At 29.7% G+C, this 26,852-nt stretch overlaps 1 protein-coding gene across 1 annotated transcript in view; it reads right to left on the bottom strand.

Annotated features, from left to right (window-relative positions):
* LOC148311287 (uncharacterized) overlaps positions 1–26,852 on the bottom strand; it is a 160,530-nt gene that overhangs the window by 40,907 nt on the left and 92,771 nt on the right. The window contains exon 2 of the mRNA XM_088256817.1: positions 3,191–3,346. Coding sequence (XP_088112943.1) covers positions 3,191–3,346 — 156 coding nt within the window. The remainder of the gene's footprint in view (positions 1–3,190; positions 3,347–26,852) is intronic.

Raw genomic sequence — 26,852 nt, 5'->3', positions numbered from 1 at the left:
CTTCGTTTTTATATTGGTTTTTATCGAGCAACCTAGCTCACACAAATATGAGGTTGAACACTGTAATAAAATTTTCAGTGCCCTTGTGGAGAGAGCTAAGTATATTTGTTTTGAACAAAAATCCAAAATTGATCCAGAGTTATTTCTGAGAATTTTATTTTAAATGTACGCGGAAGAGCACTCGCGGAGCACCGGTTAAGGACCTCTGGCTTACACACTGCGAAAAGCCTTGCATTTTGTTTTTTGTCATGTTTTTTGATGCAGTTTTCCAAAATGTACATGATCGCTAACATAACGGATACCGACCGGTAAAATATTTTACTCAACACGTATTCGACATATCGCTAATTTACGAGAAGGTCACAACTTAAAATTCATGATTTTTTTAGCAGGCTGTCAGATAGTCATGTCGTTATACTGTTTTAAAAGTCTGAAATACAACAGTAAATAATAAAAGCTTTAGTTGATAAAACTTTGATAAAATCTCGCTAAAATGTTTAAAATTTTGATTGTGACGTTTATCTGGCAGATGAGCGATAGATCAAAAGCAAGTTTTTATAAGTAGTCGAAAATCTGTCTTAACATTATAAAATATGTTAAACATAAAATATTACAGCAATTGTTCGCAATTATTTGAAAGTACGTCACAAAATAAAATCTACTTATTTAATGTGTCAAACTTAAGTATAATATTTTGTAAAAAGTGTACCATAGTAAAACTTTTAATCACTTTTTTATTACTTCAAATAGACATCAATAATATTTCTTTTAAAACGTTTCATAGAAGTATTGTTGATGTTAATTTGAAAATTAGATTACTCGATTAAAAAATGTAAGTTATAACATTATATGGTTGTACATACTTATGTGCATGAAAGTTTTTTTATATTACTTTTAAATTAAATCCTATAATTGAAATTGTTTTTTTTTGTTGTTGTAAATATTCTGTTGGTTTTAGTAATAAAAACGTAAAACTAAAAATCGGTTTTCGGTAAAACATATTTCAATAATGGTAATTAGAAATTATTCTTTTCTGGATTTAATGGGCTAATATATCGTTAAAGCAAAATATTTGAAAGTGGTATTCATGATAAATTTATTATTCTTGTTTCATTAAAAATAAAAATGCCAAATAACACGATAGTAGAAATAACAGTGGGAATATAATAGAAAAGCATATAAATAAATATTATGAAGTACACATATAGCAAAGAAAAACTTAAGAAGCGGAAGAAATATCGGAAGCGATATAAGAAGATAGGAAGAAATATAGCGGAAATTGGAAAAAATATGCACCGCTTCAAAACTTTTAAATTTAATTTTTTATTTTTGAAAGGAAAATGCTCTTTAAAAATAAACTAAGACTACAAAGATATTCTAAATTCGATACTGAACCAGCAATCATTATTGGAATGCTAATGATAATAGAGAATAGTTCTGTTTCAAGTACCTATTATACAATACTCGTACAATCATACAAAAGTGTAGAATAAAAGGGGGAGCCATTCGCACCTCCCTCTAAGGAATTAGCTTGGTTCTCCTGGAACGGGGTTGGACGTGAGGTTAACTACATCAAATTGCTGAATCGTTACGACATGTGAAAAAGAGCTTTAGAAATTGGTTAGATAATGGAAAAGTGTTTGTAAAAGTAATGGTAAAAGTGTGATATTGAATTCGAGGATTGATTCATATGTTCTAGATCCTGACCTATTTTGGAGTGGATGAGAAAAGTTTTTCTGCCTCATTTTTAGACCTAGTTCATCAAGACTTTTATTCACTTCGTCCAGCAGTATTCATCCGACCCCTGTCTACCATTGATCGACATAGTGCGTAACCTCTCTACGGTTCGAAATTCACGTCAAGCTAATAAGAGGGGTATTGAACAAATTCAAACCCAGCTTTGTGAGTAACAGCCATAGGCCCCAACGTCTTATTTGCTGGAATGTCTGTCCTTAACAGCACTTTCTTTGACAATATCCTTATTTTTAACTTTTATTTTCCTTTTCAATTTTGGTATCAGCTCAGCGCATTAGTGGACCTTGTTATTGTGTCTCCCTATGAGAGATAGTCAACAAGCAGACTTTGCAACAACCTAGAATACGTTATCCATTACCTTGACAGATAACATTTGGACCCGGAACTTGAAGAATAGTACGGATCCTAGTATTTTTTTACGATTTGGGATTTGGTCAATGGGACTCATGTTTCATTATACCATTTTGCTCGTAGATCGCAAGATACTTTCTTCAATTTTCCAAACAAGCTTCCGTTTGTGTGGACGATAAAATTCGACGAACCTATCTTACTAATTGTTTTAAATCTTCAACACTCTCTATTATGTATTGAATTGTCTGGTATGATCTGTTTGCTTATTTAAAAAAAAATTGTTGATTGTCATCTTTTTTTGCCACTATTTACTGAATTTTGGAACATTATTGGCTTTAGAAGTTTTTTTGGTTTTAGAAGGCACAGGTGGTCTTCCTTCATGATGATCTTCAGATGAGTTTTGAAACACTTGAATTCTCAACGCACTTTTTTACGATTTCATCTCAGATAACACTGCAAAATCTCCCAATGAGTCCAATAACTCTTAGTGGATTCGTGTAGAACACAAACCTTTTGAATTAAAAAAACTTCATAATACAACGACGCTCACGAACACCCAAAGGATTAAAACTGAATAGGGTGTTAAAGTAGTCAACGGTCTGCTGTAACTAAACCATTTAGAATTCTTTATCGCTCTTATATTATATTTATATATATATATATATATATATATATATATATATATATATATATATATATATATATATAACTCGAAACAGGTCAGGACCTGAGTTTATCAATCCACCGACATTTATACAGTAAACCTCCCTAGAAAAATTAAATTTTTACATTTTATAAAGCGGAAAAGACTGAAATAGTCATTTAAAATAAAAAAAAATTAAAAACATTAATCCAATATAAAGTTCCCTCCGATAACGCGGTACCTATCTCAACGTTATAGGGGGGTTAAGTGTGTGTGTATATATAAATATGTTTATAATTTGAATGTATTTTGTTTCAAATGTCCCCTATTGATAACATATTATTCAAGATTCAAGAACTATAGAATATCAGTGATAATCAATGTACATAGTTTTAGGACAGAAACGTATATATATGTTTTATTAGTGTCGGATAAACTCACCGTCTGTAGGGGTTGTTTGTTGACCAGAGTTCACTTTGGGGCGCTCCTCACCAGCTACTATTTCCTTGGCGTACCCTCGGCAAGATTCTTCATCAGTAGGAACTACAGCTTCCACAACTTCTCCTTCTTCCACATCAGGTTCAGGTTCTACATCGTCTGAAAAATATTATTAATTAAATTAATAATAAATTAGTCGTGTTTGATGAATATCCTGTTTAAAATGTTTTAATGATTCTGGATATGTTTTATGAATTAGAGCATGGGTAGCCAACGATATCTCATTTCTAAAATCTGGCCAGTAGCCGGACCAGATTTTAGAAATTAAATATCCTACCGGGCCGTATATACATATTAATTGATATATATTAATATGTATATCTGTATGAGTATGTGTTAAGGTTTAGTTCTTTATAATTATTTTTATTCAAATCAATTAATGTTATATAACAAGTGCATTGGCATGCAAGTGTGTGTGTGGCTTTACGAATACGTGCGACACAAAGTTATTACCGAGCAGTTTACCTTCTTTACGACGTACTATAAAATACCGAGAGTAGGGAGAAATCAAGTGAACAAATTGTACGTTTGTCGGAAAATTAAGTGCAATGATCCGTGGAACTTTATTGTGTCCTCTGCAGTCTGAGTAAATACGATGACCTCGGTTTTCAACCCTCAATCTAAAACTCATTATTAATTATCATATCCAGAAGGTATACGGTGATGTTGGCTTTAATCACTTAATTTATTAATTACCGGGATATTCGCAAACACAAATCCATTCCACCCGAGAGGTCACATGTCTGGTCACGACCGATTTTTTAAAGAATATATATTGCTTTTTTTTTGTTTTTCAGAATTTATATAGAAACACGTATTACAAAAGGTTTTATTAAAATGTGGTATTTGCTAATTAAGACTTAAGTTAAAAATTAATTCAATTAATTTAAGTTTATGGGCAAACCGTTAAACTTTAATCAGTATATAAAATATACGTTATCTGGTATATATGTATATTTATATGTGTGTGTGTGTGTATTTGTAAAGGTTTATTACCTATATAGTAAACTCTATAAGACCCTTGAATTTACATATCTGCTTTTCTCCCAGGAAATTCGTAATTTAGTCCCAGGATCTCTGTGAGTGTCAAGTTCCGTTTAGAATTTGTACGTACAAAGGTGACTGGATCTTGTCCTTTAATTAAACCTACAGAATCGGCTTGTTACCGTATATCGGAACATTAACGCGACTCCCAGAAAATGATATCCAATGATATCTTGTTACGTAGTTACCGTGGAAACGACGATATCACATTATACTGTTTTATCTAAATACACGCTCAAATAAATACAATGAAAATACTTGTAGAAACACACATTTATTTGTTAAATCACTCCTCCTTTAAAAAAATGCTATTTTTTTTTACAATTTTCGTCAAATTAACTCTTGATCATATATTCGACGTAAATTCGACACCAAATGTAGTCGGCTAAGATAATTATCTATTTACTCGTACAAAACAAACTAACTAACCATCAAGCCGCTTCCCCGCAGGGGTAGGCATAGAGAATAGAACGCCATACCACCATGTCTTTGCAAAAATTCTACGCCTCTTCCAAATTAACATATATAATGTATTTTATTAACATAATGAATCCACACGGGTGTGGGCACCACTTTAATAATATTATCAAACCGCTTAAAAAACGGCTGTTTTCAGCATATAATTTGATTGATTGATTTTAATACATATAATGGTTAAATAGTACAATTTATTATGAACTAGCTGTATCTAAACACGCGTTCTGTGGTTCAGTCTGGTAAAATGGGAAATAGAAAGCACACATGTACAATATGTTTAATTTCACAATGCTAGTATAGCAATGAAATTATGATAAATTGATATACCAACGATGCAATCGATGAAATTCTTAATAACAGCAGATGTCAAGAAGCATGTTTTGTAATGGGTGTTTGATATTACGTTTAGGAGATAACGCTACCAATGCAGTAAAAAAAACTTTAAATGTATCGCTCACTCCTTTCAAGAACGTCATAAATAAAAAAACTTGATTTTTCAGCAATACGTTTTTAAAGATTAAAAATATAACTCAATGTATGAAAAATGAAGGTTTTTTCTCCATTTGAATAATATTTGGTTTATTTAAAAAATATATATATATATTATAATATAATACCTTTTCCTCAAAATGCAAAAACAACATTTATTGCCCTGTAGCGGGTAAATATTATGTTAAAAATATGCCTCTTTTCCTGGGATATAGTACATTTTTGGGTATTCCGAAACCATGCACAACTGAAAATTGAAGATTTTTGATTTATGACGTTCTTGAAAGGAGTGAGCGATATGTCTGTCCGTGGGATATAAAAACATAAACTAATTCAAAAGCTACACTTGTTAAAATTTCAAAGCAATCAGGGAATAACTTCAGAAGATTAGAGATTTTTAACTTATATTTACATTTTTTTATTTATATTTATATTGATAAAATAACAAAATTATCAACATTCAATTTAAATTCCAGTATATTCAATATTTTATTCCAATGCCAATTGCATCCTACGTTGAAAATAATTAATTCCTATTGCGATTTTCAATTCCAATTTTTTTGGCAAATTGAATTAATTGTACCGGAGTATCCAGAGAAACATTATTTTCTATATGTAAAAGGTATTCTCATTTTCTCCTTTGTTTTTTCTGGGAACTTTTTTAAATACATGAACACTTTACAATTAAGTTAGGGTCAGGATATTACACGGATAGGTTCTCGTATAATTTCGTTAAAAATTCGAGCAATTTGCTATATCAAAGGGTTTACATGAATAATAATGTCTATCATCGTCGGTGACTTCTAATTTAATTTAGGTCCTAACAAATTTAAGTTCATACTCCAGTAAAGGTCAAGCAATCTAAACTTGTGAATGCATCGAATAACAAGTTTATTATTATGTTAATACGATTTAATAATGATTGTAAATGTTGCCATCTCTTTTTTTGAAAGAATCGAATAATATACTCATATTATATTTATATGAATAGACATATCGCTCACTCCTTTCAACAACGTCACATATCAAAATTTGTCAATTTTCAGTTGTGCATGTTGTCGGAATTCCCAGAAAATGTACTGTATCCCAACAAAAGCGGCATATTTTCAACTTAATATTTACCCGCTACAAAGCAGAAAGTGTTGTTTTTGCATTTTGAAGAAAAGGTATTGTTTAATATTTTTTTTAAATATACTTACTAAATATTTTTCAACTGGAGAAAAAACCTTCAGGTTTTACCTAAAAAGATCTGTTGCACAGTAAAAAGTTCAATAAGTGTCTTGATATTTATTTTAACGTATTTTATTATATTCCTAAGCTTTAAAAATGATCTACAGAAAAATCAATTTTTTTGATATATGACGTTGTTGAAAGGAGTAAGCGATATTTGGTCTTTTTACTTCTAAGGTTATATACATTTCAGGCGGTACTGAAAGAAAAATATTCAGTTTATGAATTACAAATAATTCAGAAACGAAATAATATAGTATCAAATACTACTAAGGATAAAAGATATTAAAAAAGACAACATTGGTATTTTTGTTTAAACATAATAAAAGTTTAGTTAAAATTTTAAGACAATGTCTATATTTATAAGCTTTAATTCGGTTTTATAACGGGGATTATGTATTTACGTCAAATGCATAATCCCTAACCAAGCGCAACGTGAGACACAATTCTCGTTTCGAAATATTCTAATATAGGGTGTGTTTGTTTTAGAGGTGAACAAATTGATGGCGGAACCCGCCGTGTGGCATGTTGCGCCATCTTGTTGAAACCACAGCTCATTTTGTTATTTAATGTCTAATACTAACTAAAAAATTAACCATCACGCCGCTTTTCCGTAGGGGTAGGTAGAGAGAATAGAATGGCACACCACTCGTCTTTTTGCAAACTTTCTTTGCTTTATTAAACTTTATTCGATTCATAAATTTGTTTTACCCTTTCATTCCGTTAAAGTGACCGTCGGGAACCGATGGCCCTAAGTACGGACCTGTCCAAGGTACGGTCCTCTCCCCTTTATTCTAAAAACTAAAAAATATGTAATAAATAAATCAGGCGTGAACAGACATGTGATCTCTCCGGTGGTCTCCGGTGGAATGAATTATGTGTTTGTGAATATCTAAAAATATAGCAAATAAATAAAAATATAGCATTATATTGTATAAGATTATAGATTTAAATAAGTTTTTATACTACATAGTTACTTTAGTTCGCTACAAATGTGTGATAACCCCATAGTTGTACTTAAAATCATATTTATTGAAGGTTTTGGACGGATTAGTTGTTGAACGATAAATGGTAGTTTGAAAGTGAGCGTTTCGTATAATATACCTGCCATACTTAGCAGCAACTTTGTTGACTCATTTATTAATTTCTCAAACCAAGTAACATGGATTTTTAATAAAAAGTTTTCAGCCTAAGCTTCTTAGAATATTTGTATCATAATAAGGGATTATGATCCCGAGATATTGGGATTCCAGGGGATTTTCAGTGAATCCCTATTAAGACGACTATGAGAGTATAAAAAAAAATCCTCGATTTTTTCTTCTTCTTCTAACCCTTATTCGCGTAGGGCTCTGCATCATATTGACGCAGTTATATGTTGAACGTAATTTACAAGGTGATCAGCCCTCCACTTCAGGTACCAGACCAGGCTTTAATGCTGACATTTCTACTCCAGGTATTGCAATGAACTTATTAATGAGTTGTTGATTTTCAGAATAATATAATTTTAAAATCAATGGGATACTACAGAGTTTAAAATAATTATTCACGACTCCAATACACTTTTATATTTTATAAAGCTTTGAAACCGGTCGACTTATAATTATGTGAAAATGAGACATATAGAGATTTTATATCAAAGTAATTTTTTGTAAAGATAAATAAATATTTTACTTTTTTCCGGCAGACTTAGGCAGGTTGGAGAAAGACACAATGGATAAAGTTGACGATATTAAGATTTATATGTACAGTATTCCAAGTTTATATGTATATGCACTATGTACTCACATCTTATCTAATCAAGTTTATCTCTACCTGCCTCCAAGTTTTATTAAAAAGGGTTTGTTGGTAGTCTTGAAGCATATTGGTGCGTGATTGCAGCCCTCATGTACCGTAATGGATGAATCGACCCCTATGACTGAAACTAAACGAGTTTTGTACTAATATAAACGACGCCATGTTACTCTAAACCAGACCTGGCCAACCCGCGGCCCGCGGTGCCTCTACGTGCGGCCCGCGGCGCCTTTACGTGTGGCTTGCGGTCATGTGGTTTATTCGTAACATGGTTTATTTGTAACAAAGTTTGTAATATTGTTTGATATATGTGTCTAAATCAATTATGAAAATTCATCTAATTCCAACACTGGATTGGCCCGGAAATAGTCCTGACCTGAACCCTGTCGTTAACTTATCATCGGAAAAGTGTGATTTGAATAATTTTCCTAAAACTATATATAAAATTTGATGTAATCCATGCTAAAACGTATTGAAGCAGTAATAAAAAAAAAGGAACAAAAAATTAGGTACTGATCTTGTCAGTTTTTGATAATTGTTAGTGTTAAAGAACCTATGCAATTTTATTTGAAATAAATATGTGGTTTTTTAAAATTATATGAGCATTTTTCTTTTTTGTGCGAAAAAATCGAAAATCTACAAATTAATTATATAATTATGAAAAAAATATTTTGGTAACTAAATTGCCACATTTTTATATATCATCTTTAAAAGGTGTTACTTTATAATTTAGACTGAAAAGTTATCAAGAAATCACAACCAAAAAAAAATATGTTAAAAAAATGATAATTTCTGACTGGGAAGATTTGGCTGCTTGCTACTGTGTGTGTGTATATATATATATATATATATATATATATATATATATATATATATATATATATATATATATATATATATATATATATATATATATATATATATATATATATATATATATATATATATATATAAGCATATTTATATATATATATACATTTATTTAAATACATATATATATATATATATATATATATATATATATATTATATATTTATAAATAAATATATATATATATATATACATGCATTTGGAAATTTTAGGTCGTCAATGCGGCCCGGGGTGCAATTTGGGTTGGCCAGGCCTGCTCTAAACGAACTAAAATTTACTCGCAGAAATGGGCGACAAAGTTTTAGAACGAACCATTTAAATGGAAATCCCAGAAAATACAAGGGATCATATAAAATTTAAATACGTAATATTTATTAATGTATTCTGCATATCAACAGTCAGTTTTGTTATTCTAATAATATTATGAATCCAATAACACCATTTCGTAAAATTTGAATATATATTTGACTTTTAATATAAATACAAAATATCCTGTTTCATAAAGTATATTGTATAATGACCTACTTGGTGTGTGTATACATATATATATATATATATATATATATATATATATATATATATATATATATATATATATATATATATATATATATATATATATATATAAATAAAAATGGATACTGCAAATACTTTTCTTCATATATATATTTTTCTTTAAATCAGTTGTATTGATTACAGATTACAGTGATTGAAACACACTTCCAGTTAATATCAATTCATCAATTTCATTAAGTATTTATTTTTAAAAAATTCGTAAATGTATAAAATTATATAGGTACACATCTGCCTATAGACTGAAACTTCTGTCTTTTACATTTTATTATATGTAGTTCTGAAATATCTTTTAATTTAATTTAAAGATAAATATTTGTTTATATTACAAGCCCAATTATTTGTGCACCTTAGTGCCTCATTATTGAAAATGGGTTTCAAATTGTAGTTGAGACATTTCGAATCCATCCTTGAACACAACCCTACCAAAATGTGCTTTTGTGTTCTGTTTTTTTGGTAAATATTTTTTGAGTGAATTATCTGGCACTGATGATAACGTCGTTAAAATAAGAGTATCTTTTTACTTCACAATTTATTAGTTAATTTACCGCATTTCCAACCACGCAATAAAATTATAAGTATTCAGAATGGAACGCCGTGTATTATCACGTATCCTTCAAAGTTTGATAGAGTCATGGAATAAAGCCACATACGGTAAATTTTATTTAATACATGATACTAATCCAGGATTGTTATTTTAGAGTAAAAATAAAATAAAATTCAGAATTCTACACGACTTTAATTTTATTCAGGACCAACAAACATTTCACAATATTCTACAGGAATCAAAACTTTGTACAATTACAATACTTTGGAAGGTAAAGCTCCAAAAATGGTTTTATCATAATGAATCAAATCTTCAAAATAAATTGAAAAATATTGTTATATAAAATGAAAAACACTTGTTTTTTACCACTTGAGTTTATTTTATGACGATTAGTTTCGGAAGCTATGCTTCCATCTTCAGGTCTAAATGAAAACTGAGTTTACACTTAGACCTGAAGATGGCAGCATAGCTTCCAAAACTAGTCATAAAATAAATTCAAGTGGTAAAAAAACAAGTGTTTTTCATTTAAAATTTCATAATGTCTTACCACAAAGTGAATGCTGAAACAATAAATGAAAAATATTGTATTAAAACCAAGTTTTATTAGAATTAAAATTGAGTTTTAAAATACTTTAATACGATCAGGATGACGCGTCATGACGGTGCGTTGATACGATACATTGATCTATATACCATTGGGTGCACAAAGGGTTAGAAAAAGAAAAATAATCACTTCAATATTTAATTCTTTCTATACGTTTTATACGGTTGTCAATTTACTTATATGTTCTGATATTTAATAACTTAATATATGGTAATTGAATAAAGAAATACAACAATAAAAAACCCAATTCATAAAATGCGACGTCATCGTGACGTAGGTAATAATTTGTTACAAAATCAAAAACTTTTGATTAATTTGATAAATTAGTAAATTTGTCATCTTGTGCTTTAACCGTTATTAAATTCAGAAACTTTGTTTAGGTTTTTCGTATTTTTCCATTTTTATTTGAACGATGTTTTATTTTTCCTATTAAAAATTAAAATCTTTGTTTCGAATTTACCGGGAGAGGATTTCAGTATTCATTTTAATGTAGGTGTTCTTACAAGGGGTGAAGGTGAAGGCAATCAATTTCATTGAAGATGAATTTCTCTTGGATAGTTAAAGAATAAATCTTTAAAATTCGATACTCGTCTATAGTTTAAAGCCATATTTTAACATTTTCTACTATCTTTCGACATTATTTTATAGAAATGCGTCAGATGTTGGACATGTTTAGTTCATTTAATATTTTAACATATCTTTTTAAAATAATTACTTGCTTCCTTTGGTATAATATTATATAATATAAATCGTCGTGAAACCATTCCTGGAGAAAACTTATCAAAATTGTAATCGAAACTTTTCACGAGTTGAAGGTAAAGAATAAAATGGTAATGGATAACTTTCTAACTCTATTAATGTATCAATTTCTAACAAAAGGTATTGTTTTATCTACGAAGTGGGGATTATTAAAAATAATATGGAAATAATTGAAGAAGGCGGATTTCGCATACTTTTAAAATAAGGGTATATGTTAACCAATCCCTGCGATAACTCACATGAAACGGCTGATTAATTTATATTATATATATATATATATATATATATATATATATATATATATATATATATATATATATATATATATATATATATAATATATATATATATATATATATATATAGATATATATATTTATATATATATATATATATATATATATATATATATATATATATAGATATATATATTTATATATATATATTTATATATATATATATATATATATATATATATATATATATATATATATATATATATATATATATATATATATATATATATATATATATATATATATATATATATGTATATATATATATATATATATATATATATATATATATATATATATATATATATATATATATATATATATATATATATATATATATATATATATATATATATATATATATATATATATAGAGAGAGAGAGAGAGAGAGTGGTCACTACCTCTTTTGAAACTCTCGCCACAAAACGACAGTTACTCATAGAACACGTTCATATAGCGCGTTTGTAAGGACAGGATCTTAATTTTTTTGAGGTTAGTTTAGCGTCAATCATGCCACGGACGAACGAAGAGCGCGCGTTTGCCGTGGACGCCTACTTTTCCTTCTGCCGTTTCGTCATCGCAACTTAGCGTGCATTCAGAAAACAATTTATATCGCGCCTGCAGGTAGTGTGCCTAATCGTAAATTGATTTTTACATCAGGTATTATACTTTACGATGTGGGTGGACACGTTCAGGGATACTGGTAATGTGAAAAAGAAAAAACATGGACCTTCCAGAACCATCAGGATGTCTGAAAACTTCTACAGTCGTAAACGTCGTCGTCATATCCATTTCTTAGAGTTTTTTATACCCAAACTCGAAAAAAGAAATGTAGGGGATGTGTAACGTCTTCCCGAACGGCGCATCTCTCCTAAGGGCGATCTCGGTGGCCAGCGCTATTTAGCTCCTTGTAACTATTTTCTGCGTCCAAAGACTATTGGTTACCTGAAGGACAACATTCTTGCTGCTAATACCGACATAGGCACAGCTATGCTGGAAAAACTAGACAGAAATGTCAAAATTCGCCTATCTTAGCGCATTGACAAAAACAGTTGCAGCCTTCGAGATGTCGTTTTTAAAACTAAATAAAATAAAACTTGAAATTTCCCCCCATATATAGAAAAAAATAATTAAATCCATACTATTTATACTTTTTGTGTTATGATTTTTTTAAATAAGGAAGTGACCCACCCTGTATATTTATGAGATAATCCAAAAAGATGAGGAGTGTGGTTGTCAATCGTGTGTACATCCCATGTGTATAAATTTATCACTTTAACCAGCCTATGACGAGTCGAATGCTCGGCAAATAAATACCATATCCTTATCCATCTATGTTAAGATATATTTTTCAAAGCGGTGGATATAACTTCTCGCCTTTTATTTCTAGTGGCTCAAACGTTTTGAAGCCGATTCGATTCCCATTGTAAGAATGTTACAGGTTTTTTAAAATTCAATAGCAGTATAAATTTTATGTGTACTACGTAGTCAATGCGTTGTTAACTTTACACTTAAGCCCAGTGCAGAAGCTATAACTGGTTGCAACAGACACCCCTATTTCATACTTGTCGCTTTTTGTAAACTTACAGCAACTTTATCTTTATTTCACTTTAAGAAGATTTCACGGTGCCTACACCGAGATTTATTGGATGTAGTTAAAAACCTTTCCAAGTGTTTTCGCAACAAATTAAATTTCCCATTAAAATAACTTGCGGTTTACTTGATTTATCAAACTTTCGACATTGATTAAATTATAAAATAGGTCTGGATTTTATTAATATCTCAACACAGACCAAGAAGTCTACTCAGATAGGAATATTGAATTCTAAATATTTACAGGGCTAGTGACCTATCTTGGCTGGTTAAAACGATCACTCAATAAACTTTGTAATACGATCCATTCCACTAATTATAGACTACCATACTATAGATATTTCGGAATGTTAGACAGTTAAAGTTACTTTTGATATTCATCCAAATCCAAGAGGGCAAAGGGTATTGGATCAATGCAGTGTTTACTTAATCATTAATAACGATTACGTGTCCTATAATTGCCGTGCATCAGTTAAAGGTTTAGATGAATTTAAAATCAATATTAAAGTAAAATTTCACTGAAATTATTTTGACCCCCCTGGAAACAAATCGGGGACTACTTTCATTTGACGAAAAGTTGTCATATATATTTTCTTTTTGAAGCTTACTCATTTTGTGTTTGTCATTTATGATACGAAAGCTATTTGGTGAGTTGATAAACATTCTAAAACTACACTACATTGTTTAAATTATATATTTATAATTAAAATGTAATTTAATTAAAAATATTAAGTGGTTAATATATTAACTATTTTCTGTATAAAACAAATGCTTTGCAAAAATCGAGCTTTAATAAGTGCAATCAAGCAAAAGATAATTAGTTTTAATTCAATCACGATGTACCTTACGACACTTTATACCTGTAAATAATTGTGTGCGGATCGGATTAAGCTCATTTCAGACTTTTTATTTATCTCAACGGACGATGGAAAGATAATCATTTATTGTCATTTTTACTAAAATCTTACAATGATGGTGTTCACTGAGCAGCATCATGAAGTAATATACGTATATTCATAAATATTTCTTTTTTTATCATAAACTCTTCGCTCACGAAAGATGTTCATTGTTTATTAAACTTTTACGTCATAAATATCAACATATTTTTATTTATTTTGATACTTGATTTTTCACACAACAGTTGTTACATAAATATATTTACCATATTTTAGGTGTCTCGATTGAGACTTAATATCTAATGTATTCGTAGGGAAGATGGAAGCCTGAGCAAACCATTATACTAATATTGTAACACGTGTTTCGATTCATTGAGGATTATTATCAAACACCGTATTGAACACATTTCTACCAATGTAGCTAAAAAGGCTGGTGCTATAAGAGGCTTGTAAATCGCGCAAATATATGTGTGGATACATGTCCGCCGCAATTAATATGCGAACATTGTACCAAACCGGAAGTAAGTCGCGGTGAAGCAAGTTTTAGTTCCCATTCAGCCATGCGAACAATGAGCAAAGGACTATGATCGTCTCGCAACGCTACACCTGTGATGGACTATTTTGTGTATTAAGGCTAATCGACACGGAGTAGTGTGTCTTTTCCCTATTTATAAAGCTGGATAATGAAATTTTTGTGACGTAAATCGTGTTCATTTTACTAGACTATAACTTGCTACAGATTCTTCATAAAATGGGATATATATATATATATATATATATATATATATATATATATATATATATATATATATATATATATATATATATATATATATATATATATATACATATATTTAAAAAAACTGATTTTAGGAGTCAACTAATGTCAAATTAGTTTGAAAATGCCATAACAAGGCAGAACCATTATCACAAATAAAATTTTTATGTTTATTTTAATTTTATATATTTGAAAATATATTTACATGTACATAGTTTAATATTATATATACATGTATATACCCAATGAAACCTCCCTATATCGGCAACCTTTTTAGAATGTAAACATGGCTGTGAAATAAAGGTGATCGGTCTTAAGAGGTGATAAAACGGAAACATCCTATAACTACTGAAACAGACTGTTTGTCAGTCAAATTTGCATTAAGTGTTTCTCAGAAGTACATACATATCCATCTTCGCAATTTAACATGGAGCACTGTCTGTTAAGCTGCATCCAAGTGGGATTATCCCCAGCTGGAGCTATTCTCATACTTAACTTACTTTATCCCTAGTAAACCGACCTTTATATAGAGGTAATTTAGCCAAGAATATATTTATAAATATAGCTTTTGATCACCGTGACCGTTTTATAAAAGGGACTGCATTTTAGAGGTGACCGGTAATAGAGGTTTTACTGTATATGTATAAAAAGTGGTGATTTAACATTTCAGATGCCAATAACTCTATAAGTTGGCGTAATTTGAATTAAGTTATTTTATTAAAATTAAACACTTGAATATACCACTTTATCGAGTTTTATTTTTATTTACGACTAGTTTCGAAAACGACAAATGTTTTCATCTTCTGGTACAAATTAAAATGTTTTTAATAAAGTGGTATATTCAAGTGTTTAATTTTAATAAAATAATCATGTTATTCCACAAAGTTAATGCCGAATAAATAAATAATTGAATTAATATCATAATCAGTATTTGTATACATTGACTAGGAATGTAAAACACTTCCAAATGAGGTCTTTGACCTTTTTGGTTACGTCATACGTTACGTTACCGTGAACTTGGGTAGCAATTTTAGATTCGATGTAACTTTGAAGAGCCATACTTCTAAAGTTGAAGAGATAAGAAAGTTAATTTTATTACTCCAATGAGTTATTTGAAACGTGGTATTTTTCATTAAAAAAGCTTCAAAAAATAAAATATTACAAAAAAAATCATGTAATACAATTAAAAATAATATAACATAATATAACAAAATATAATAAAATATAATCTGATTACTTTCGGGAATCCTATTTCTATTTTCAGCAGTCATCATATTGATAAATTTTAATTGACCCGTCAACAGGAGTATGCTCTGCTGAAACTAGTAGTGTGAATTTATAAACCCAAGTGTTGTATTACATTTAATAAAGTTTATTGAGTCATAAGAACCAAACAATAAGATATTTTATAAACTTTCTTCTTCAAATCCTTACCCGCACCCCAATGGTGCATAAGACACTGTATCATATTGACGCAGTGTTATTTAGATCGTTAACACACGAATGAAATGCGATCACCCCTCCGATTCAGGTAATAGTCCAGGGTAATATTGAATAAATATTATTTTATTGATTAAAGGTTAGAAACATATTTGCCTTCTGTTATAAAATAAGAAAATATTAAATGGCTCTTCACTCGTGTCCTCCATGCGTCCCACGTGAGTCTGGACACACACAGTCATTATTTTATACCAATTCTTTTCGCAAGCTAAGACAGTTGAATGTTTCAGAAAGTAAGTTAAAAATATAGTGAAACCCGGATTTTACGTCCCCGAATTTAACATTTTCCCGCCGATCGCGTGTATTTATTTCTGTCCCGATATATTTTCATACATTTTTTATCCGCATTAACGTTTTTCCCCCAGTTAATGACGAAAATATCCTTTAAATTGAATATCCTTTTATTAAATTAAATATATTTTTGCTCCATTTCCACCGCTTCTTTTTTGACATTATTCGCGATCATCGTTTCCGTGCAGTTTTTTGTTTTTATTCTTATTTTTTTCGTTAGTTCAGTCATTACAATTGTGACATTTTTTTCAATTCTTCCCAATTTATACGTTCCCTTCATTTAAATTTTTGTATGCAAAAGTCTCATCTTCATGATGTTGATAAAAAATAATTAAAATGAAAATGTATTTTTACCCCCTATTTACCTTTATTTAGGTTCCTTTTTCCATAAAACTAGCCCAATTTACAAAATAAAATTAAAAAAAAAACTCTCAACTGTCAAATGTACGACGGTAAATACGATTGTAAATGACCGGCGTTATGGAGAAAGCACCCGGTGCGCATAAACATATGGTTATTAACAAAAATATATTAAAGATTTCTTAACTACCTACATTTAAAAATCTTAGTTTAATTGGACTGGGTTTAATTTAAGCGTTGCTTAAAATTAAGGAGCACGAAAAATCCTATGCTTAACTCTTTTTCTTTTCGCTTAAAATTTGTAGGCTGGCTTCTTTCTGCATTACGCCAGATAATATCTACTGTGATGTTGAAATTTAATTTTAAAAAAAATAAACAGTTGTATTATTCCACTCAATTAGTGTTATTTCGTTAAACTAACGATTTCGAGAACTAACAGATGTTTTGAAAAATAAAACTAACGAGTTAAAAATATTAAAACATCTGTTAGTTTTCGAAATAAGTCGTGTTTAATGAAATAAAACTCACTGAGTGGTATAATACAAGTATTTAATTTAAAAAATAATAATCAACATGCCATTCCACAAAGTTAATGCCGAATCAATAACGAATACATTGAAATTGAACATTGAAAGTAAATATTTTTCGAATTCGCTTTGAAGTTGTCGGTTAGTAGTCGAGTACCTAGACAATTACGTCACGGCGCGTATTACTACCCGTGCCTGCACATTTTCAGTCTAGATTGAGAGAAAATTTGAGAGCTTGAGCGGTGGTCTAGAAATCAATGTTCGGGTGTTCACTTCAACAAGCTTTGTTCGGCTCAAGTAGACTGCATGTGAAGTTAAATAAGATATCGAAAACTTAGTGCACGTTTGTAAGTAACTGCACCTAACCTTATTCAATGATAGTTCGATAGTTACTCAACTGAATAGAAATGCAGGGGGGTGGGAAAAAACAGTTAGTAGGAAACACAATAAGGATTGTCATCAAAGCATGTTGAACAGTTCAATTGTCATGATGGAAACATAAATTCGACCCAACATTTGTCTGTAATATGTATAATTAAAATATATATTAGAACTAGTTTTACATATTATATTTAAGAACGTTAAAAACATTAATCGCACCTACATACATATATATATAATAAAGTAGAAAATAATCATGGATAACAGAAGAACTGACCATAATTCTTAACTGAATAAGAGCATTTATTTTGTTGAATTAATCAGTTTTTACATAAACAATAAATGAAAAAGAAATTTAAAAAAAATATTCCTGAGAAACTTCAATTATTCACATTGGTTTTTATTAAAAATCAATAGCCAAGCTTAGTCTATAACAAATATAACGAATTTGTTTCGTTTATAAAATTTTTACATTGCGTCGGTAACTTCTATTTAAATGTTTTCAAAAACAATAATTTGTCTTGTACGCATACCATTTTTCATTGTATTAAGGTTTCACGAAGTACCAACTAGCAACAAATAATAAGGTTTTCAAATAGCGTGAATAATTACAATAATTTAATTTCAAGTTGCCACTCGTATTGCTTGCCCTAGCGTGCGGTGAAAATAACGCAACTAGTTAAAAGTACAGCTAATTGTACTGTAAACTATTTGTTTTCCTTTAAATCACCGATTTTATAAAGATTCGGGTTGCAACCTTAATCGAATCGATATTAAGTGATTAAATGAGAGCGTTTTAAAACATTTCAATTTATATTGTCTATAAAGCTACATAAACTTCTGGAACAATCATAATCAATATTTAAGAAATAAGTTTCTAAGCGATATGAAGTGGATAAATATATCTAAAGAAGAGTAATTAAGAAATATGAATAAAATTATGTTAATGAAGGCTAAACTGGCAACGAATAACGAAGTGCTATTCCCATACCACTTCGTGATACATGGAATTGGGAAAAGAATGATAAAAATAGAGTGAATGCCTTTGAAATTCGATCACTTTTGTAAAATTTTGACGAATTTTGTAAAAATCTATGGTTGATATATCGCTCACTCCTTTCAGCAACGTCATAAATAAAATAAAAACTTGATTTTAAGGAGATCGTTTTCAAAGATCAAAAATAAAAAATGCATTAAAAATAAATATCAAGCCACTTATTGAACTTTTTACTGTACAACAAATCTTTTTAGGTAACTCTATTTAAAAAATATTAAGTACATTTAAACAATAAGTAAAACAACAAATAAGTAATAAGTAAATAAGTAAAAGTGGGTAAATGGGTTAAAAATATGCCAATTTTGCTGGGATACAGTACATTTTCTGGGCATTTCGGAAACATACACATCTGAAAATTGATGGTTTTTGATATTTGACGTTGTTGAAGGGAGTGAGCGGTATTTAAAATGAATAAATTAGAAAGTATAATACAAGTAATATTAGATAAAACTGAAAACATTATAAATCTTTTTAAGATGATTTGAACACGCAAATCAAAATTTTCACTGGAGAATGAGTAAGAAAGTATTTGACAGGTGAGAACGGTCTAAAAATCCTGGCTCGATTAAATAATTCAAAATATAAAATATTCCCTCGTCAAAAGTTGAAAGTTGAAATCGGAGGGTGGATGTCACATGACTTGATACCTGTCATTCTTGAATTGCACTTCTAGTTTTCTATCTAGAAGTGCATGTCACAATAAAATATTAAAATATAAATTATATTTAAGAGAAACATACAACTAAAAGGTAAAAACAAAGTATATTAATTATAATTGAAAAAGAAACTCATCATAATAATAAAAAAAATAATATAAGAAATTCCTCTCTCCAAACCGATTTCGCGAAACAACATACATGGATTCTAACATACTTTTGTTTATGATTATCCTTGAATTCAATTAATTGGATATCATAAATATATTTAGGAAAATAATATTCAAAGGTTCCTATTTTGTAATTATACCATGAAGCCGCCGTGAGATGTGAATATGATAAGTTAAATGTGACATTATTACATTTACATTTTATTTATTGTTTCAGCATTAACTTTGTGGTAAGACATGTTACAATGATTAAAAAAAAACACTTGTTTTTTATCACTTGAGTTTTATTATAGACTACATGTTTCAGAAGTTAAACTTCCATCATTCAGGTCTGTATAATAACTGTTATACAGACCTGAATGATGGAAGTTTAACTTCTGAAATATGTAGTCTATAATAAAACTCAAATGGTAAAAAACAAGTGTTTTCTTTAATCATTATTACATTTACACATATAATTATACACGTGTTTGATAATGATTTTGAACAATAAAATTCACTTGACAGGTTATATTTGTAATGATTGATATAGGAACATAATGGAATAGATTATGTCTGAGCGGATAGATTATTCTAGGTTATTAGTTTGATGAGGACATTTTAAACATTTCTTCAATGTTTTTCGCAGATACTTTGTGGCACATTTTATGGACTTTTTAAAATTAAACTTAAGTGGTTAAAACAAAGTTGTTGAATTTTATAAAACATTTTATTCAGTCTTAATATAACTCGACAATTTAATTATATTGATTACATTGAATTTTCATAATTTGAATCTACTTTTATCAAATTTAAAATGAAAAACTCTTGTTTGTTTACCACTTGAGTTTATTTTATGACGACTAGTTTCGGAAGCTATGCTTTCATCTTCAGGCTTAATCTAAACCGAAGATGGAAGCATAGCTTCCGAAACTAGTTTTCATAAAATAAACTCAAGTGGTAAAAAAAACAAGTGTTTTTCATTTAAAATTTCATCATGTCTTACCACAAAGTGAATATCGAAACAGTAAATAAAATACTTTTATCAATAAATGAAACTCGTTAACTGTGCTATCAATAATTAAATGCACTCAGTTTCACTCACTAATAAATTGTATTTTTAATAATAAAACTTCTTTTCTTGCCATCACAACAAATTCACTTGAAGTTTCAACGATATATCAAATCTTATCTTATATTTCACTCATGTTTATTCAATCGTGTCATCATTGACGTCAAAACATCTTTACACGAAGGTATTTCTATTAGAACGATCGAAATTGGAAGTATGATGTAATCGAAGTGTTATCCATGGAAAGGCGGAAATAAAGATATCGATTTATTTCCGATTAAGGTTCCTCAGTTATTTTGTTATATTTATTTTTATTGAAGATGAGGTAAACGAATCTGTCATATTAAAAATGTCTCATGCAGATGATGAAAAATGATGTAATCCATGTCATTTAACGTTGCCCGCGTTGCATTCGATAAAACAAGAGTGTTCTTCTGCAAACGATAATTTTATCCTGAAACATCGACGGAGTTTTAAAAAGTATTATGTATGGTTCGTATTATTATATGGCTTTGAAACCTGGACTCTAAACGTTAATACAATGAATCGAAACGAAATGTGACTTCAGCGCAGAATGCTTCATATTTCCTGGATGGATATTCCTAGGGTCACAATTGAAGCAGTTCTCTGGATCAGACAGACAACTTTTGTCAAATATCAAGGTTCGTAAGATCTCATATCTGGGTTACATATTTTGTGGAGAGAAATAAGAAAATTTATTGTGATGGGCAAGACAGAGCGACGCCGAAGAGTTGGCAGAGAACAAACAAATATCTATTAACCTGTTTCTAAAAAAAACTAGAACTGAACGAAAAAAATTGGTGGCGTTTTTAAAATCAGCGCATAAAAAAACATTAAAAATCAGTGTGTTAAATTTCCGGCACTATTTTTGATTTCATTTTGTAGTCCAGTGTTATTGAAGGGGTAAAAATTCAATTTATAAAATAAATAAAAATTATTAATATTATTAATAAAATAGTTTTCAAATAAACAGATTGAATAAATACTCCAACATTTTCCATACTATCTATTTTATTATTATTATTCATTGAATATAATAAGGGTTTGAATTTAAATATAAATTATATATTCGCGAGAACTAATACATTAGTCTCATTTCTAGTTAAAAAAAATATGTCGTGATATTTAGAAAAGATGGTACTTGAGAATCACACCCTATTCATAGCATAAGCTCCTTTTTGTGTGCACCTGTTCATAAAAAGTGAATCTGTGCGAGCGTCTTTGACTTCAAGGGGAAAAAACGTCATTGAAAGCTAGTCGTTAGTAAAAAATATATTTTTCGAGACAGATTACAAATATGTGTGTACCAGAGATCAAATCTCAAATTCATTTGAAATAAGTATAACATATTCGTAATTCCCATCAAGCTTGGGGAAGCTTATGATGGTAGGAAAATGGGTTGTAATGTAGGAGTACAACGCAACATATTTTAAATAAGGAGTTTTAAGGTTAATGATTTACGGTTTTGCCATGATTGGGACATCAATTATGGGATGAAGCAGAGGGTGAGAATGTGGGGTGTATAAAAAAAGAGGTAATAAACACAATTTAATGGGATTTTCAGAATGAATAGTTGAAATTATGAATTGATAATAATGTAAATTGAAGAAAGTAAAGAATTGGGGAGTAGGATCATGTGAGGAGTTGAAAAGGGACAGAAAAAGGATTTAATAGAAGATGATAATATAATGGATAGCTACGGTTATGAGGATAGGATAATATTGTTTGAGATGCATGTTAAAGATTTTTATAATAAAAAGTAGACTTTTGTGATAAATAAAAAGTTTTCGTCCCTGAAAAAAGTGAATTGAACAAAAATTAATTTCAATTATTATATTCCTCTCGAATGCTATTTTCAGGGAAGTTTAAGCAGCTTATGGTCGAGCTTGATAAATTAATCCCTTTCCACAATCCAACTCATAAATATATTACACACACAAAACGTTTACAGACTAATACAAAGATACGACTATATTAAGCCACTCCACTTTCTCTGTTTTCCGCAAAGGGCCGAGTACTCGAAGGAAATCTGCGCCCGGACAAGCCAGCCGGTGACGCCTCACTCTCAGGTTTGCTCTTCTCTAGGCAGAGTAAAGCTGCCTATCGCAGTAAATCAGAGCTCCAATTTCGGCTAGAGAGCTTTTGCAGTAACGTTAACTCAATGCGAAATTGTAAAATGAGGTCACATTTTACGGCGAACTTAAAGACTTATTTATCATAAAAATATTTTCTCTCTCATTTAGACATTAACTTGTGAAGCGCCCATATAATAATGGTTATCTTTATCGTTATAAATTTATCATAATAAATCAATATTTATTCTTCATCTTTGGAATTGAAAAGTTCTCCGTCGCCATGATAGAGAATTATTGGTTTACGGTTTTACAACTTTCACAGTTTGGTTTGTTTATGTAGCGGTCAAGTTGAAAATACCCCCCCAAAACGTTTAATGATTTTCTTCTATGGTAATATAGACTTACGGTTGCTCTAATATCCAATTGGTGAAAGTCTGACACTGGCCATGATTTTTGGCGTTAGATTTTAAAATATTATTTCACAGAGCTTCAAGAAATGTTTAAATGTTAACGAAAATAGCGAATAAATGTGAACGCTGGTTTGCGCCTTCATAAATTGCCAAACGTTTTCAAGCGAGCATCTGGTACCGGTTTAAGAATTCCAAATTGAACCAAGAGACTCAAATTTATTGATTAAATTAATTACTTCACGCTAGATTTTATGTTATTATAAACAAAAATTCTCGTTATTTTATAACTGCTTATGCAAATTTTTTACCATAACTGTGGGATTTAAAAAAATCATATCCTTGATAGTGAAATGTTCCATCATTAAACCATAAAACTTGCTAAAATTACGCTTACTATGAATTCTAAACCCACAATGTTTGATAAAATAGAAACTATTCGAAATAAGTCGGTTTTAGGGATACTTTTACAAAGGAATAATAAAAAAAAAACTTAAATATTCTGTTTTGTAACTTCCTTGCCGCATGCGAAAACAATGTGAGGTTTAACTTTAAAGTTTTTGATGTATGTTTATTTACTTAGTGTTTTTGTAATATTTGCTAATACTGTTTTGTTGTTTCGGTACAAAGTAAAATAAATTGATTCGGGATTCCCAGAAATCGATACAAAATATTTGCTTTCATACTCGCACTCGCTATATTATAATATTAAATTGGTTTTAGTAAAAATATAAATACCTTATTTAAAACGTGAATTTCCCCAAGAAAGTTCTTATCAAAAAAGGTTGTTTCATTAAATATTAATCACAAATTAAGATAACATTTTCAGCCATTGTGTAGCCAACATTTTGAGTGTGTCCAAATACTTGTTCACAAAATCTGGATTCTCTCCAATTACAGGAGTTATTTTCATATTATTTTTTGACATCTCGTCAAAGATGAAGAAGAATATGGAAGTCTGGGCATTTACGGGGCTGACGACCGTCATAGGCAAATTTAAGTGATCACTTTACACACGTGTAACATTCACCAATTCTACCCATTATTGACAACCACACTACTCAAATTCTTGGAAGTTCTGTATGTATGAACCAATTTAGAAACCTTGTTCTTGAATCACTAGAACTTCACTACCGACATCTATTAGTTAGATGTAAATGTATTATGATGTAGATGTATTAGTTATTCAATAGATGTCTCTAGTGAAGTTCTAGTGATTCAAGAACAATTTCTAAATTGGTTTATATATACAAAACTTTTAAGAATTTGAGTAGTGTGGTTGTCAATAATAGGTATAATTGGTGAATGTTACACGTGTGTAAAGTGATCACTTAAACCAGCCTATGACGGTCGTCGGCCCCGTAAATGCCCAGACTTCCATATTCTTCTTCATCTTTGATGAGATGTCAAAAAATAATATTGTTTAGCCAGTTGGGTTGTGGTCCCGTGGTTAGTGTCGCGGACTTTTGTGTTAGAGTTTCTCGCTTCAAATCCACTCTACCACAAATTGATACCTATTTCTAATAATGAGCCGCTTAGGCTCACAGAAGTATGTAGTATGAAATTTAAGTATTTTTGTAAATAACAAAAATACATTTTTTTATCTTTTAAATAGAAATTAAAAATAAATAAAAAAAATGCCAAAACCAGAATCACTTCTATTGAAAAAAAAACGAACAAAATAACCGGAAATATGAAAGTTTTTCGAATTGTAACCAAGGAATTTATTCCAAAAGGAAGTTTATGTTTAAAAGTGGCGTAAAAAGACAACGATTTTACTTTAGTACGGTGAAGAAAAATTCTGGAGATTCGAATTAATAATTGGTTCGAATTACCAAAGGCGTTAGAAATAATATCCCAGAATTAATCTCAAAGTTATCTCTTCTTCGCAGTTTTTGCATTTTTTATCCATCGTAATTGATAAATAGGAACTAACTGGTTTTTTTTTATTCTCGACCATATTGGTCAGGAATAAACAAACTTTAATAAACTTTTCTGCTTTATATTAAAGAAGTCGTTGATTTGTTAAAGTTCGTGATTTCTTTGAAGTATTTACGTTATGAAAACTTTTCCTTTGTACTCGTAGAATTTTATTATAATACATCCTGTGATGTAATTTAAGTTTGAACATTTTTGCATTGCAGGTATGGATCCGACAAGAACATTGTTTGGATGACATCCGGGAATGCGGAGGGAAGTTTTCAATACCAGGATTTGTTTTATTAAACCTATCAGGTACTTTACCTAACTCTTCACAATGTTCGATATTAAATTTTCAGATTGTTTATATCTTTTACGGATCAATCATCAGCTTCACTATTTCAAATCACCTAAAGTCCTTAAAAATGACAGCAAGTAAGTTACCGTTATGCGAAAAATATTAAATTTCGACAGTTTAAACATGTATTATAATAACATGATAATAATAAATTCACGACGAGAAAAATGCCATAAATATTTTAGGAATGTTGGAAATGTAGCACGAAAAAAAGTAGCAAGAACGCGAACAATTTACGTTATTGTAAGAGACTCGAAAAATCTCCCTGAAATGGAATTCATTTTACGGTTCGAAAAAAAAACAAAAAACGGATTAAATGGTCCGAATTTGTTAAACCGATAAAGAAACCGCATAAATTAAATTCAAAGAAGTCGGCTAAGTATTTTTTAACTTTTATTTCATTGTTTGTAAAGGTCGAATCATTTTCAAGATATTAAGTTAAAAACTTAACGAAATTTCTAAAATAAGTATATTTTTTAATCAATACATATTATTTGATTTTGTCTACAACATTTTGAGTACTATTTCCAAATACTTGTTCACAAAATCTGGATTATCTCCAATTACAGGAGTTATTTTCATATTATTTGTGTGATTATAATCCAGGATTTGGACCTCACATACTAATTTAAGAGTTTCTGCTTACCAAAAAGCTTCTTTACATCTCACCAATAGACGTTTCTTCGCCAAAGACTAATTATAGTGATTCAAGAACAAGGTTTCTAAATTGTTTCATATATATATATATATATATAACTTCCAAGAATTTGAGTGGTGTGGTTGTCAATAATGGGTAGAATTGGTGAATGTTACACGTGTGTAAACTGATTACTTAAACCAGCCTATGACGGTCGTCAGCCCTATAAATGCCCAGACTTCCATAT

The sequence above is a fragment of the Brachycentrus maculatus genome, unplaced genomic scaffold (assembly GCF_059751285.1).
Source record: "Brachycentrus maculatus isolate JH-2025_06_01 unplaced genomic scaffold, ASM5975128v1 h1tg000068l, whole genome shotgun sequence".
Taxonomy (NCBI): Eukaryota; Metazoa; Arthropoda; class Insecta; order Trichoptera; family Brachycentridae; genus Brachycentrus; species Brachycentrus maculatus.
Note: the sequence above shows the minus strand (reverse complement) of the source record. Positions and strands in the feature narration are given on the sequence as shown.